The sequence below is a fragment of the Condylura cristata genome, unplaced genomic scaffold (assembly GCF_000260355.1).
Source record: "Condylura cristata isolate star-nosed mole 26May11 unplaced genomic scaffold, ConCri1.0 scaffold00004, whole genome shotgun sequence".
Classification (NCBI taxonomy): Eukaryota; Metazoa; Chordata; class Mammalia; order Eulipotyphla; family Talpidae; genus Condylura; species Condylura cristata.
Genome location: NW_004567105.1, coordinates 62,077,287 through 62,092,581, shown reverse-complemented (window position 1 = coordinate 62,092,581; position 15,295 = coordinate 62,077,287). Strand labels below are relative to the sequence as shown.

Here is a 15,295-nt window from a genome sequence, read left to right as displayed (position 1 = left end):
CTTAGTTGCATAAGACAGCAAAAGGAAGGTGGTTGGAGCCATTCTGTCTAAACTTCGTATTGATGTTTGGATATTTCCATTTAATTAGATGATTTTGATAAAAGGACACTTCTGAGGTTGCAGGACATGTACAACAGATTAGACTCCACTACAGGGATTTCAGTGGATATTTCCAATGCGCCCTTTTAACTTACCTCCTCTCCCCCATAAACAATTTCCCCTTCATAACCCATCGCTGCCCACCTGCTTTATTTTGCACACATTTTCAGCTCATATTTGAGGGAGGGAAAAACATATTTACAGTGCTGTCAAATCTAGAACATTTTCTCTAAAATTGTAGGATCTCTGCTGCATGGGACCGCAAGATAATTAAGTAAAATAATTCCTACTTCTGGTTTTGATCATAGTTTGGGAGACTTTTCATAAAACTAAATGCTTATTGCTTTTAGGTTCATTTCAGAACTTTTGGCCAGAATATAATTCTAAAAAAGGAATTTTATTCTATTCATATTTTTAAAGCTGCTTTATAATAAGTGAGGGAAAAAAACTCTAATTTCTACCAGTGTGGAGTAAATGTTCCTTAAAGCTAGGTGATATCATTAGTCTACATCTTAATTTTGGGGAAGTGAATAAAGCATGAAAATGTGTTATGAAATAAGCATGTTTATGAACACAAGCATGTGCCTTCATTATTTTTCAGTTTAATGTATACATGTATTTTCATAGCTCTATGTTTCCCCTAAGTATTTATGTGATCTTTGCTAATAGACTCCTCACTGTGGAGTCTAGGCCTCAGTTTCTTTGTGAAGTGAGAATGTACTTCTAAATTTTGTTGTGAGACTTAAATAAGATGGTACTTATAGAGTATTTAGAAAATATACTATCACCACATATTACTTTGTATTGTGCTTGGTGAGTTTTCTTTGAAGAAAATTATGAATCTCTTGTATGATATGATAGAAAGGTTCCAAACCAGATTCTGATATACTGAAAACGATGTCACTTATATCACATTTATACAGCTTGATAATGACCCTCTTGAGGCACATATTCTCTTTTTAGGTTTCTGTGTTCATTTACCCATGATCTATATAAGAACAGCTCATGGCACAAGTCATGTAATTTTGGAATGAGAACATATTTGGAATGAGAAAAACTGATATTTTAAAAGATTCTTACTAACCAAGAGAAAAATTTGCCAACCGATTTACTGCTGAGAATCATTTATTGAAGCATATCCATGAGTTTGATCCTAATCTTTGATTTCCTCCAGGAGGCCATTCTCAAAAGGGGGTATTTCTTGAAGAGGCAATCATTCTTTCACTTGGTCATCTAGGGATTCAGAAAGTTCTTTAACTGTTTATGGTAAGTTCAGGAGTTTTTCTGCAAGAGAAGTTATCTGTTTAGAAAACCAAATTTTGGAAAATTATGAGAATTACCACATTACCAATGGGATTATGAGAATCAAATTTTAGAAAATTGTGAGAATTACCACATTACTAATGGGATAACTACTCCCATTGCCCAACAGGAAGAGTATAAAACAGTTATTCTATGAATTAAAGCAGTATAGAGATATTCTAATTTCATTGAAGAAGGAAAAACACAGGTAGAAGAGGGCAGAGTAGAGGAGAGCTAAGGATGTGAATGCCTATGTGAGCCTCTGGGTGCCAGGAGAGGCTATGGGAACTGCCATGGAGCAGAAAAGGTGAAAGGTAGCAGCAGAAGAATTGATGTGAAGTAGAGACTGATCAGAGGCATATAGGAGGCTATGGGAGGCATAGAAAATGGTATTAAAATAATAGTGTCTGGGGCCCTCCCTGATGGTGCAGTGGGCTGAAGCACAGCACTAAGAAGCTAAAGCCATTTTAGCATGAGTTCAATTCCTGCCTGTCCCAGAGGTGACCACATGGCCCAGCTGACCTCTCCTGGGCCGCCCGCTGCTCCCCTCAGCAGTGTACTTCCTCCATCTGCCTGTTCTGCTCCCTACTCTGTCTCTAGTGAAGCCTCTCACCGCCCCTGTACCTCTGGCCTGTACCCCAGTTCTGTATGCATAAATAAATAAATCTTAAAAAAATAAAAAAGTGTCTGGTGGTTGACCAGCCAGGTTCAAGACACAGTCCGACAGTTCCTAGCTCTGTGACCTTGGACAAGTCATCTCTCTCTCTAGACCTCTGCATCTTTGCCTATTCAACCAATACAATACCTTGTCATGGGGGCTGTAAAGAACACAAGAGAGGAGATAAATTATGTGACACAGTGCAGGGCAATGGTTGGCAATCACCCAGGCATAGTCTTCCTATTATAGATACACTTTTTTTGTGATCTTATCAGTAATAGAGTTTCTACTCTGTTTTGAAAGAGGAATTTATTCATTCCCTTTCAACTCACTTGGTAGCAAACCTGTTAATGAGTTCAGTGTGTATCTTTTTGTCTATGTTTGTAGAAAACATTTTTTTTTTACTTTTGGTTTACATAATGACATTGTGTTACTTATTATTATGCCCCTTGCTTTTTCTCACATTTTAATGTTTTGCCCATATTGCTAAGCATATATCTCATTTAGTCTGTAAGCTGCATAAAAATCCAGGAAGACATCCTCCATAGTTTACCTATTAGTTTCTAGACTACTCTTACCTAGGCTACCCCCAAAACTTGACACTAGCCCATGATATCACCAGACTACACATATATGTGATTGTACAAAGCTATGAGATAGTTTCTTTGTAATTTCCTATGTTTGAAATGCTAGACCATGATATAGCTGCATATTTAGCTTCTTACTGTATCTAAGAAGTGAGAGATTGCTCCTCATAATGGCTGTAACAGTCTTCACTGTCACCACAGATAGTGAAAGTACCGATAGATCCACTTCGTCACCAGTTTTGGACAAGTGACTACCTTATGAGTTCTGCTAGTCTAACAGTGCAAATTGCTTTCTTCATTTTAATTTGAATTTGGTTTTCCATGAACTTTTGAATATCCTTCGTACCAGTTCTTTCAGTTCTTTGCTAATTCATCAATGGTGTCCTTCATTTATGTTCAGAAATTTTCAATCATTTGGAATGGTGATTGGAACTGAAATAAATTTGTAGAATAGTTTAGGGAAAATTAGCACAGTCATAATACTTTAAATTATAATCTAGAAGCATGAACAGGCTCTCCATTTATTCATATAATTTAAATCTTTTGGTTAATCTTTTACAGTTTCCTCTTTGGAAGTCTAGAATATTCTTATTCATAGCTGGATAATTTCTAGATACTTCATCATTTTTATTTTATTTTGGATGCCATTAAGTTTTAACTTTGTTTCATTTTTATTGCTATAAAGAAATGTTACTTGTTTTACAGAACTTCAGCAGTAGAACTTCAGAATCTCCTGTTTGCCACCTAGCAAACAGACAACAATGGAAAGACTTGAAAAAACTAAAAGGTTATTGCTTGCTCCTAGGGAGATTCCTGGAGCAGGTGTTTGCACTGGAGGGCAGCTGTTTTAAAACTATCGGCTCAGAGGCATATTCTGATGGTTAATTTTATGCATCCCCTTGATTGGACCTTGGTGCCCCAGATACTTTTCTGGATATTTCTGTGACTGTGTTTTAGGATGAAATTAACATTTAAATCAGTGGACTCTGAGTAAAATAGATTGCTTTCCATAATGTAGGTTAACATAAAATCAGTTGAGCACTTGAATAGAACAAAGGGCTGACTTCCCAGAAGCAAAAGGAAATTCTGCCAGCAGATGGCTTTCAGACACCAGTTTATGAGACTAGAGGCTTATTTTATAAGAGCTATTGTCCAGATACATGAGGGATTCGGCAGGGTTTTCTATGAATTAACCCAGGTTAAGAAGAGCCTGACAGTTAAAGATCATGTAGGTCCCTACAGTTACTCCAAACTATGAAGGTGCCTAAAAATCTTCATTTCTTTTTAGGTAGGAACATTCACATTATAGAACTTTCCTAAATGTGTCATATGTATGCTTGTCTGTAAATCAGATAACTATAAACTTGGCATTGAGATTATGTCAGAAGATATGGTCATAAAATCATTACAAAATTATATAATTTTTTAAACCAGCCTTGCTGTTCATCTTCATTACTTTCTTTTCTATATAATTTTTTCCATTTCTAATGCTTTGCCTCATAATGTTATTATCTCTGTGGCATCAGCTGAGTTCTTACTTTGGCCCTATACCTGAAACTCAAAGATAGGGGTTACCTAGGGGCCCCCCTGGTGGCACAACAGGTTAAAGCACAACACTATAAAGCTAGTCACAGCTGCTCTGGTATGAGTTCAATTCCCTGCCAGGGAGGTGACCCACATGGTGAGGCAGACCCCTCCTGTTTCAACCACTGCTCCCCTCAGCAGTGTATTTTGTCCACCTGCCTGTTCTGCTCCCCCCTCTGCCTCTGGTGAATCCTCTCACCATTCCTGCACCTCTGACCTGTACCTCAGTTCTGTATGCATAAGTAAATTTTTAAAAAGAAAAAAGATAGGTTATCTAGACCAGAGTTATCAAAGGCCTGCTACTTTTCATATTCTAATTAGTGTAATGCGTATCTTTTTTTTTTTAGTGTCTTTTCAATATTCCTGAAATTGAACTTGGCAGGAAGAGAATGGGTGGAATAAATATTCTTTACTCTTATATTACCAACCCAAAATGTATTTCTTCTCCCAGAAGAAACTATTTTTGAGATGACTAGGAAAATTTGAACATAAAGTGTGTACTAGAAGATGACAAGGAACTAATCAAGTCTAATAACAGCATTGTAGGTAGGTAAGGAAATGCCTATACTTCTTAGAGATGTTCTTTGAAATATGTAGGAGTGAAATGACATATTATCTTAAACTTGTGTTAATATAATCCAGCAAAAGAGAAAAAAATAGAGGTAGAAAATGTGGCAAACATTTGTACTTTGTTGATTGTGTATGTTAGGCATTATGTTAATATCTCTAATTTTATGTATGTTGAAATTTTTAAAAAAGATTTATTTATTTATTCATATAGAACTGGGGTACATGCCAGAGATGCAGATGGTGAGAGGATTCACCAGAGACAGAGTGGGGAGCAGAACAGGCAGATCGACCAAGTATACTGCTGAGGGGAGCAGCAGGCCGGTCAAGAGAGGTCTGCCTGGCCATGTGGATCTCTTCCACGGCAGGGGGGAATCCAACTCATGCCGAAGTGACTTAAGCCCCTTAGTGCTGTGCTCTAACCTGCTGCGTCACCAGGGAGGGCCCGTATGTTGAAATATTTTACAACAGAATATTTAAAACCTGTACAACAGTGAGTTTTTAACTATATCTAGTTTGATCCAAAAAATGAAAAAGTGGGCCCTTCCTGATGGCACAGCGGGTTAAAGCACAGCAACAAGAATCGAAAGCCACTTCCACATGAGTTTGATCCCCTGCCTGTCCCTGAGGTGATCCACATGGCACAGCAGACCTCTCCTGACCCGTCCGCTGTTCCTCTCAGCAGTGTACCTTGTCGTTCCCCACTCTGTCTCTGGTAAATTCTCTCACCACCCCTGCACCTCTGGCCTGTATCCCAGTTTTGTATGCACAAATAAATAAATATTAAAAAAAAAAGAAAAGAAAAAGTGGTTTTACTTACACAAGGACCATCATAGAGTTTAGTTACAGTAAGTCCTTCATATCTGAAAGAAATTATAGTTTGAAGTTACTATACTTGCTCTGTAATATTTAGTACATTTATTAATTATGACTAAAATTTATCTAATTATCATTGCCTACTCTTGAGAAGAAAACACTTTGCAAATAGTGAATTTTTATTTAACAAATATTTAAAAATATCTGCTATTTAGTGATTTGTCAAGGAGATTTACTGGATAAAACATAGCCTGAGGCCCTTGCTGGTGGTTCAACGGATTAGGACACAGCACTGTAAGCTAGCCACAGCCACTTCAGTGCAAGTTTGATCCCCAGTCATGGAGGTGATCCACATGTCTCTCCTGTCTCACCCACTGCTCCCCTCAGCAGTGTACTTCAGCAGTCTGCCTATTCTGCTCCCCACTCAGTCCACGGTGAATCCTTTCATCACCCCTGCCCCTCTGGCTTGAACCCCAATTTTATATGGATAAATAAATTTAAAAAATAATAAAGTAAACCATTAAAAAAAGTAGCCTGAAATCAAATATAGAAAATTCAAAATAACCTTCAATATTTAAGTGGAAATACAGAATACTAGAAAATTAATATGCAAAAAAGGAAGTGATTTTGATGACCTTACAGAAATAAAAATGATTGTAGTGGAAATTATATATCAACAATTTATATAACCTGCATGAAGTGAACAAATCCTTAGAAACACAAATTACCTAAATGGACTCAAGAAGAAATGGAAAATCTCTAAAGGCTCTTGTTGATAGGTAGAATCAGCAATAATAAAAAAAAAAAAACCTAACAAAGAAAAGTTCAGAAATCAGATAAAGTATCAAACATTTGAAAAAACTTAATATCAACCCTTTTCACACACTTCCAAACAGAAGAGGAAGAAACACTTCCAGAGTCTCCTTGGGGTTAATTCTCAGCACTATTATCCATTTAGGCCTGAGTTTGATCCCAGGCCAGGGAGCTGACCCTCATGGTACAGCAGACCTCTCCTGTCTTGCCCTGCACTCCTCAGCAGTGTTTTTAGTAAATTTGCCTGTTCTGCCCCCCACTTTGTCTCTGGTGAATCCTCTCACCTTATAAACCTTCTATGCAAAAGAAAAAAAAAGATGTAGTAACCAATGTGGTATTGGCATTAGGATAGACATACAGAACAAAGTGTATAAATGAGTGTCCAGAAATATCTGTGGCCTATTTATTTTTGACATGGGTGCCAAGACCTTTCAACAGGAGGAGGAATAGTCTTCTATAATTGGTGCTAGATAATCCCATGGAAAAAAGATGAGGTTGGACCTTCATCTCACACAATATAAAAATTAGCTCAAAAATAGATCTACAACCTAAATATAAGAGCTAAAACTATACAATGCAATCACAGTACTTAGACTACATAAAGTATCCAGAACATGTAAAGAACCCATACAATTTAAAAATAAAAAACCAATCAAGGCAATAAAAATATTGGCAAAGGGCTTGAATAGACATGTTTCTAGAAAAAGTATACAGATGGCCAGCAGCTACATGAAAAGATACTCAACATCATCCTTGTGGAAAATCAAAATAAGATACCATTTTACACCAACAGGTTAGATATAAAAACATATGAGTAAGTATAGAAAAATTAGAATCCTCACCTGTAGCTTCAGAATGAACAACGATACAACTTTTGTGGAAAAACTGTTGTATTTATATGTAATAGTGTGGCTTTCATATGTAACTTCAAAAAGTTACATATATAATTACCATATGATCTAGTTAATTTTATTCCTAGGTTTATATACTTAAAGCTTGAAAACAGTCAGATAAATACTTGTTCACAAATTTTTATAGTGGACTATTCAAAATAGCTAAAAGGTAAAAATGCCCATTAATATGGTAAGTGCAAAAAAATTGTGGTATGAACATAATGAAATATTACTCAATGATAAAAAATATATGTAGTGTAGGTACTTGCTACAAGGTCGGTGAACCTGAAAACTATTATACTAAGTGAAAGATGCCAGACATAAACAAATCACATGACTCCACTGTTCCAGAATATCCAGACTAGTAAATCTATTAAAACAGAAAGTAGATCATTACTTGCCGGGTACTGTGGGAAGAAGAGAACGGTAAGAAACTCCTTAGTGAGTATAGGATATTCTAGAATGATGAAAATGTTTTGGAATTAGATATGGGTGGTAGTTTCATATTACTGTAAATGTACTATATGTCACCGATTTGTTAATTTTTAATTGTTAATTTTTAAATGGTTAATTTTATATTGTAAATTTCACTTCAGTTTTGAAAATAGTAATTTGAGCCCATCTCTAGCTATGAAAACTTACCAATTTCTCTACTTTGTTTCTCTGTATCTTTATTTAAACATTAATTCTTTAGGAGACATCCATGAAAATGGAGAAATAAGATCTCTGAAAAATATCTGCTCCGTAAAAGTAACAAGAACATTAGCAAAATGCTTACAACCCATCATTTCATAACTGGAAATCTTAAAAAGGAGCATTTACTTGTGAAAAATAGCTGACTCTTATAAGAACAGTCAACTGTGTAGAGTTTTAATTCTCCTTAGTCCTATCTGCCACCTGCATAGATCTGTGATAGCTGGGAAACAAGCGCCCAGTCATAGTGAGACCAACAGACTGGCAGCACCCACAGGGGACAGAACAGTGTTTGAGCTTGGTCCTACTCCAAGCTCAAGTGCAAACAGTCTTCCTTTTGGACATTTGTTGAAAAACAGTCAGAGGCAATTGTTGAATGTCATGGCTGCCATGTCATGGATACAGTTGAGGAAAACAATAAACTAATCAAAAAAAGTCAAAACTGGGGGAGGAGGTGTCCTTAGGAGGTTTCGAAAAGTACCAATATAGTGAATATTTCCTAAGATGTAGTTTTTTAAAAATATATATATAATAGTTTATTTTTACATCATTTTGCGTCTTTTTCCATCTCAGTTGTAATCCCCGTGGGTTTCCCATCACCAAATCACTCATGTGCCATCATCATAGTCCAGTGTACTTCCCTCCCCCCACAGTTTTGATCCCATTCTCCATTCTACCCCCCATAAATTATCTCTGGTATATAGTTGCTCATTATTATTATTATTTTCTCCCCTGGTCCTTTATACTCCTGCTATGAGTGAAACCATCTGGTATTTTTCCTTTTCTTTTTGACTTATTTCACTAAGCATGATCTTTTCCAGCTCCATCCATGTTGCTGCAAAAGGCATGTGTTTATTTATTTATTTATTTTTAGTTGCTGAGAAATATTCCATTGTGTATATGTACCACAACCTAAGATGTAGTTTTAAACTATATGTTCCTCAACTCACACAAACAACTTTCTGTTTGCAAAGACTGTAATATATTTTTGTTCAATCATTAGGAGACCAGTAAAATAATTGAATAGGTCCTGTTCAGTAGCTGTACATGACAAAAAGTGCAGCCTTCACAGAATTATTCAAGAAGTCACTAACAAATAGCAGCAGACCTGGGGGAATGGAGAGAATCTGCTTTCCAGAGCTGCCAGATTATATTATCATTATTATTATTTTAAAGATTTATTTTATTTATGCATCAAGAGCTGGTCATGGGTGTGGGGGAGATAAGAGGACACACTAGAGACAAAGTGTGGAGAACAGGCAGATCTACTGAAATACACTGCTGAGGGGAGCAGCAGGCAAGACAGGAGAGATTTGCTGTACCATGAGGGTCATCTCCCTGGCTAAGGATAGAACTCATGCTACAGTGGCTGCAGGTAGCTTCATAGTGCTGAGGCTTGACCCCATGAACCACCAGGGAGGGTCCCCATATTATATCATTTAAATATTAGGTTTTCAACAAAAATTATCACACATGTAAAGAAACAAAGTTGATCCCACATATAGGACAAAAAGCAGGAAATAGAAAGTCATTAAGAAAATGTTAGACTTACAAAACAAAGGTTTTTAATATATTATTTTAAGATTTGTTTAAAGAGCTAAAGGAAATCATAACTAAAGAACTCAAGGAAAGTATGAGGATAATGTTTTACCAAATAGAGAATATCAATAAGAGATAGAAATTTAAAAAACCCAAATAGAAATTGTGTAGTTGGAACCATACAATTATTTGAGATAAAAAATTTGCCAGAGAGGTCTAAAACCAGATGCGGAAAAAAAAAAAAAGTCTGTGGACTTAATGGACTTAAAGATAATTAATATTATCAAGTTCCAGGAAAGAAAAAGTAATTAGGAAAAAATGGGAGAATAAAGTCAGGACTTACAAAATTTTGGAGCAGAGATGGCATTCACCATTGTAGGTGACCTGGTCACTGCCACATATGAGTTCACTTGACTTGATGTAGGAGAAAGCCCAGCACTTATTTATATTCTTGATACACTCAACCTGGAGGTGAGAGACAGACTACTACATGAGACGCCTTCATCTAGATCTTTGGGCTATTATGACCGGTGGGGGGGCATCAGAGGTGGGAGACATGGACTAAGGATCAACAGACTAGGAGTTTGGAGAACAAGCTTCAGACACCTCAGTGTTTGACCCTGGCACATATTTCCAACAATATAGATATGATATGATACATGATATAGCATAATATTTATTGTAACAAAATATGTAATCTGTATACTCCTCAATCTGAATTATAAATTCCTTACTATTAAGAAAATCCCCCCTCAACAGCAAAATATGATTTTGCAGAGCTCACCTTTGTCTCTTGGAGGTGAGCTCCTTTGGAGACTACAGGAAGAGGGAAGTCTGGAAGACAAAACAGGTTTAGAGAAATTGCTGCTCTGTCTTCTGTCTTAGGGGAGAAAGCCAAGATAAGGGAGATTCTGGTTGGCACACAGGAAGCATAAAATTCAATCCAAAGGTGCTGTGGTTTCTTTTTTATGCATATTGTCTCCTAAAGGAGTGAAGATTCAGAAAACTTCTTCCCCTCTTCCTCCTGTTAGAGATCTTAATTCCAGCCTTTCCATTTCACAGGTAAATAACATTCTAAAAAAGACTTATTTTTATTTATTTATACATGAAAGAACTGAGATGTAGGCCAAAAGTGGGGGGAGTGAGAGGATTCACCAGAAAAAGAATGGGGAGCAGACCTACTGACATACACTGCTGAGGGGAGCAGCAGGTGAGACAGGATAAGTCTGCTGTGACATGTGGGTCACCTCCTGGCTGGGGGTTGATCTTGCACTGATGGGGCTATGGCCAGGTTTGTAGTGCTGCGTTTTAACATGTTGCACCACCAGGGAGGGCCCTTTTAAAATGCTGGGTTTTACTAACAGCTATATACCAGAGACATTTTGTGGGGGTGGAGTGGGTAATGGGAGGGAAGTGCACTATGGTGGACTATGGTGCACTATGCTGGACTATGGTGATGGCACATGGGGGATTTGGTGATGGGAAACCCACGGAGATTACAACTAACATGGGAAGATGCACAAATTTATGTAAAAATAAACTGTTACATTATTTATTTTTTTTAAATGCTGGGTTTTATTAAGGTTTATATACTAGATCCAAAGCAGTTTCTAAAATTGTAGTTATATATGCACACATGTAGTTACAAATACTTATGTGTAAGTATATTTATAAATAAATGTAAGAATAATAATTTTAGAAACTGCTTTGGATACATAGTTATATAAACTATATAAATTTAGTACGTAAGCTTATATAAATTATAGAATTTATATAAAGTCATGTAATTATAATAAAAGACATTTTGTATTACATAAATATGTGTTAGCTGTTGATGTGAGCCATGATGCCTGTCTCTGTCTCTTTAACCACAGTCCTGCCACATAACCACTGTTTAGGTCCATCTGGCACAAAATCAGAACATGGTGTGTATTTACTGACTATGTAAATGAGTAGCTGCTAGGAAACCTGGAGTGGTAGTAAAGGAATTAGCACAGTTACTAAACAGTTATCTCTTGTTTAGTACAGAGAATTAATATTTGCACTGAAAAATAACTCTTGTAGTAGTATGGGTGATGAGTTAGAGGAAGTCAAGTTAGAGGCAAAGGGAACAGTTCAGAAGAAAATGAAATTATTTTCAGGGAACAATTGTAGATATCCCTTTAGTAGAGGAAGAAAGGGTTTCTCCCATTACAAATTAAAGGCACAAAGAATAGTTTTCAGTTTGTTACAGAGCTTCTTAAGATGTGAGCAGCTTGAAAAAAATGTTTGACATGAGGTAGAGAGAAAATGAGACAATTTTCAGAGTCCAAATGGCAAAAGAACATGTTGAACCCCTTAGAGATTCCTACAGGTAACCATGAAACCAGCCAATCATCAGGATAACATTTGCATGTACTCCCACAGAACCTAAAGAGCTTTTGCATTTGAGAAGTAGATATAGATCCTGAAAGTGAGTGTTTCCAAGATTTGAGTGTCCTGGTGGTAAACCAGGTATTCTGCAAAGTGCAGTCGAACTGGATTTGGAAAGTTTGGTGTCCACTGCCAGCTTTGCTACCATGACAGTGTGTGAGTCTTTTCTCTGAGTTTCAGATTATACACCTGTAACATGAGAAACTGGGATTAAATATGGCATATTTATGGCAGAAAATGTGGGCAGAACAAGGACATGTAACTTACCAACTGCAAAGACAGCACAGGTAGACATGGCCAGAACAAGAATGACGTTCGAGAAGTACCCCTTCATGGTGCAGAAGAGCTGTGGAAATATACAGCTTTTGTTAGTAAAACAGAAAAATCCCACTCAAAGAACAGATTGTCACTGAGAATTCTCATTAATAAGGAAATGGAGTTGAAATACGTAGCGTTTGTTCTTCCTTGGGTCATTTGGAATGAATTGTGTCTGATGCAATTAAATTACTGACTTCAGTTTCCTAGAATAATTGGACATTAAGGGGAAAATGATCTCAAAATATCATTTTATAAGATTCCAGGAAAAGAGCTAATAAGGAGAGATTCCAGGAAAAGAGCTAATAAGGAATCCTTTGGTAAAGGATAAGCGTTGAGAAATTTTCTGTGGAATATTTAGAACTTGGTATTTATTTCTGAATAGGAAGAGCAGACACTGGAAAATGTAGTGACATGTGTAAGTCAACAGACAGTGAGAAAGGGAAAGAGCCAAAACACTGAACACTCATTCCCATATTCTAAATAGTCTATAATGATATTGCTTTGTGTTAACAATTGGTTATTTGGAAACCAATAACTACTGAACTGAAAACAAGAGTAGTTACCAACAACTTACTTGTATACTAAAAACATAGTACTAGCAACTTATCCGCATTTATCTATAGGTTTCTATACATTATTTGCAAGCAAATTATCTAGGTCATTTCTGCCCTAGAACTTCCTCGAATAAAGAAAGGTACTATATAATAATTATCTTTCACCTACTCAAAAGTTTGCAAATTAGTCAGTCTACTTTACCTGCTGTGTCTCCCACGTTTGTTCTGAAAAACTGTCAGGACAGGATGTTTTTTTTTATTTCCAGTTTGTTGATAAGTGAAATAACAATGTTTGTGTACAGAGGACTTAAGCGTCTTCTTAAAGTCCCAATGCCTGGTAATGGAAGAGTGAACTTTGAAGTTAGGAAGTGTAGGCACAATTCAAATCTATTTCTTCCAATTCTGTAATGCCTCAATCTTGTGAGTTGCCGTTTCAGTTTTCTGAGGGTGACTATATCCAATACATTCCATTTCTTCTTGCCAAACCCAAGCCTGTCATTTTAGAGATATGTCATGTCCAAATTTTGATTTCCTACCTTTTTATGTGTCGCAATTATAATATTCAGGACAGCTTCCAATATTTACACAATATTATGAGTTGTCACATCTGCAAATGCAGTTAGTTATTTTATCAATAGTTAAAACTGCATATTCACTTCATTGAAACATTTAATATAGATGTTTCTGCATCTGACTCATAGGATCTTAAAGTAGAAAGTTATGCTTCATGGAATCTGCCAAGTTCAGTCTTATCAAGTGGAACTGAGAAATCCTGGGGTGGAGCACTTGTTCCCTTAAATGGTAGCTCTTTCTACTCCTTGGAACAAAAGTCCCTCAAAACACCAAGTTCCTTTAAAGGAAAAATTCAGAGATTTTGTCTTAACTGGGGACATATGCATCGTTCTGGGAGATCAAGTGTAATTTCTCAGCATTATTCTGATCAACCACAGTGTCTGTCATTATAATGCTCAAAATTTTTTTGCTTTCAATCCCTCTAAATTTGGTGGTCACATATAGTTTTAAATTTTAAATATTTAAATTGAAATTAAATATAAAATTTCTCATCATAAATTTAGATAAATATGGTTGAATTGCTAGTTTAAATATTAATGTTTTAAAATAAAAACCATTCTTTAAGGAATCTTCATTCTATGGTAATTTAATATCACCGTGATATATCTGATAGACAAGCTCACATTGAATTTTTACATAATTTTTTTTTCTTTGAATGAGTGTTTTCATTCTTCTTTCCCTCCCCCCCCACCAAAATTATTTCACTGTTATGTTTGATGGTTCTTTCCTGCTTGACCTAGGCAGGCACTGTCCTACCTTTTTGACTTCTACCTGTGTTTCTGCTTATTAGACTGGCAGATAAAAGAGAAATTATGTTGAGGCATTATCTTAAAATGATCCTGGTTTTGAGTAAACCATAGTCATACAGGTTGAGGAGATGGAAGAAAATGTGGGGGGAAAAAACAGAATAAATGAAAGGATCAGAATATTTTGGGTAGCCTTTGTTTCTGGAGAGAGGCTGGAGTAAGTCTGGAGCTGTGAAATGTTTGAACTGCTGGTTGTGTTTGTAGAGAAAGAACAGTATGCAACTGCTGATACAGGCCCAGAGCCCCAAGCACATTCCATCAAGGAAGGCATAGAGTGGATAGCTGCTGGAATTAACAGCAACAGAAAAGGATACAGAATTGTTCAGAGAGAAGTTTCTTGGGCCAGTCATTTTCAGAGGAGCTATATGATTCCCAGATGATTCACTACCCAGCAAAGGAAGCAGATGTGCCCAGTGTACTGTGGGCTCTGGCTTTGAGCTCAGACTACCTGGATTTACTAGACATGATTTTGATAACCTGAGAAAATGTGGACAGAACAAGGACATTCAAGAGGCAAGTAGAAGAAAGAATTCCTGGGCTACTTAAAAAATATAAAACACAAATTTACAACCATAATCCTCCAGGAAATTGTTCTGCTCAAAAGACACCATTATTTGAGGGATCCCCTTAGAGAGGATTAAGGAGTTGTTAAGAAGACTACATATTTGAGTATATGATCCGAGGGGCTTTACCTGTATCCAGGGCAGAAACTGAAAGTATAAGGAAAAAGGAGGAAGAACTCTAGTCTGGGATACCAGTCTGGGAAAGACAAAAATCCCTAATATCATGTCACCAGAACCCATTCTATCAGAGCTGAGAATGGGTTTTATTCATATTTAGAATTATCTAGTGAAAACAAAAAAGTGAGGTTAGTTATACTGCAAATGACATCCAATGTGTAGCTCAATTCCAGAAACTTTAATAATTATATACTATTTAATACCCATATATTGGGCCCTCCCTGGTGGCACAGCAGGTTAAAGCACTGTACTAAGAAGCTTAAGCCACTTTCACATGAATTCGATTTCTGCCTGCCCCCGAGGAAATCCACATTGAGTGGCAGACCTCTCCTGACCCGCCC

At 36.6% G+C, this 15,295-nt stretch overlaps 1 protein-coding gene across 3 annotated transcripts in view; it reads right to left on the bottom strand.

The window, feature by feature from the left end:
• Positions 1–1,241: 1,241 nt before the first annotated feature.
• SPINK8 (serine peptidase inhibitor, Kazal type 8 (putative)) overlaps positions 1,242–15,295 on the bottom strand; it is a 21,856-nt gene continuing 7,802 nt past the window's right edge. Inside the window, exons 1-6 of one of the 3 annotated variants that reach the window (XM_012735249.1) lie at positions 13,038–13,074; positions 12,231–12,309; positions 10,336–10,385; positions 9,895–10,016; positions 5,618–5,660; positions 1,242–1,383 (exon numbers count right to left, since the gene is read on the bottom strand). In XM_012735249.1, coding sequence (XP_012590703.1) covers positions 1,372–1,383; positions 5,618–5,660; positions 9,895–10,016; positions 10,336–10,385; positions 12,231–12,297 — 294 coding nt within the window. In that variant the 5' untranslated portion in view covers positions 12,298–12,309; positions 13,038–13,074 and the 3' untranslated portion in view covers positions 1,242–1,371. Of the gene's footprint in view, positions 1,384–5,617; positions 5,661–9,894; positions 10,017–10,335; positions 10,386–12,230; positions 12,415–13,037; positions 13,075–15,295 lie in introns of those variants that run through there. The other 2 variants (XM_012735248.1, XM_012735250.1) reach the window with 2 other exon arrangements.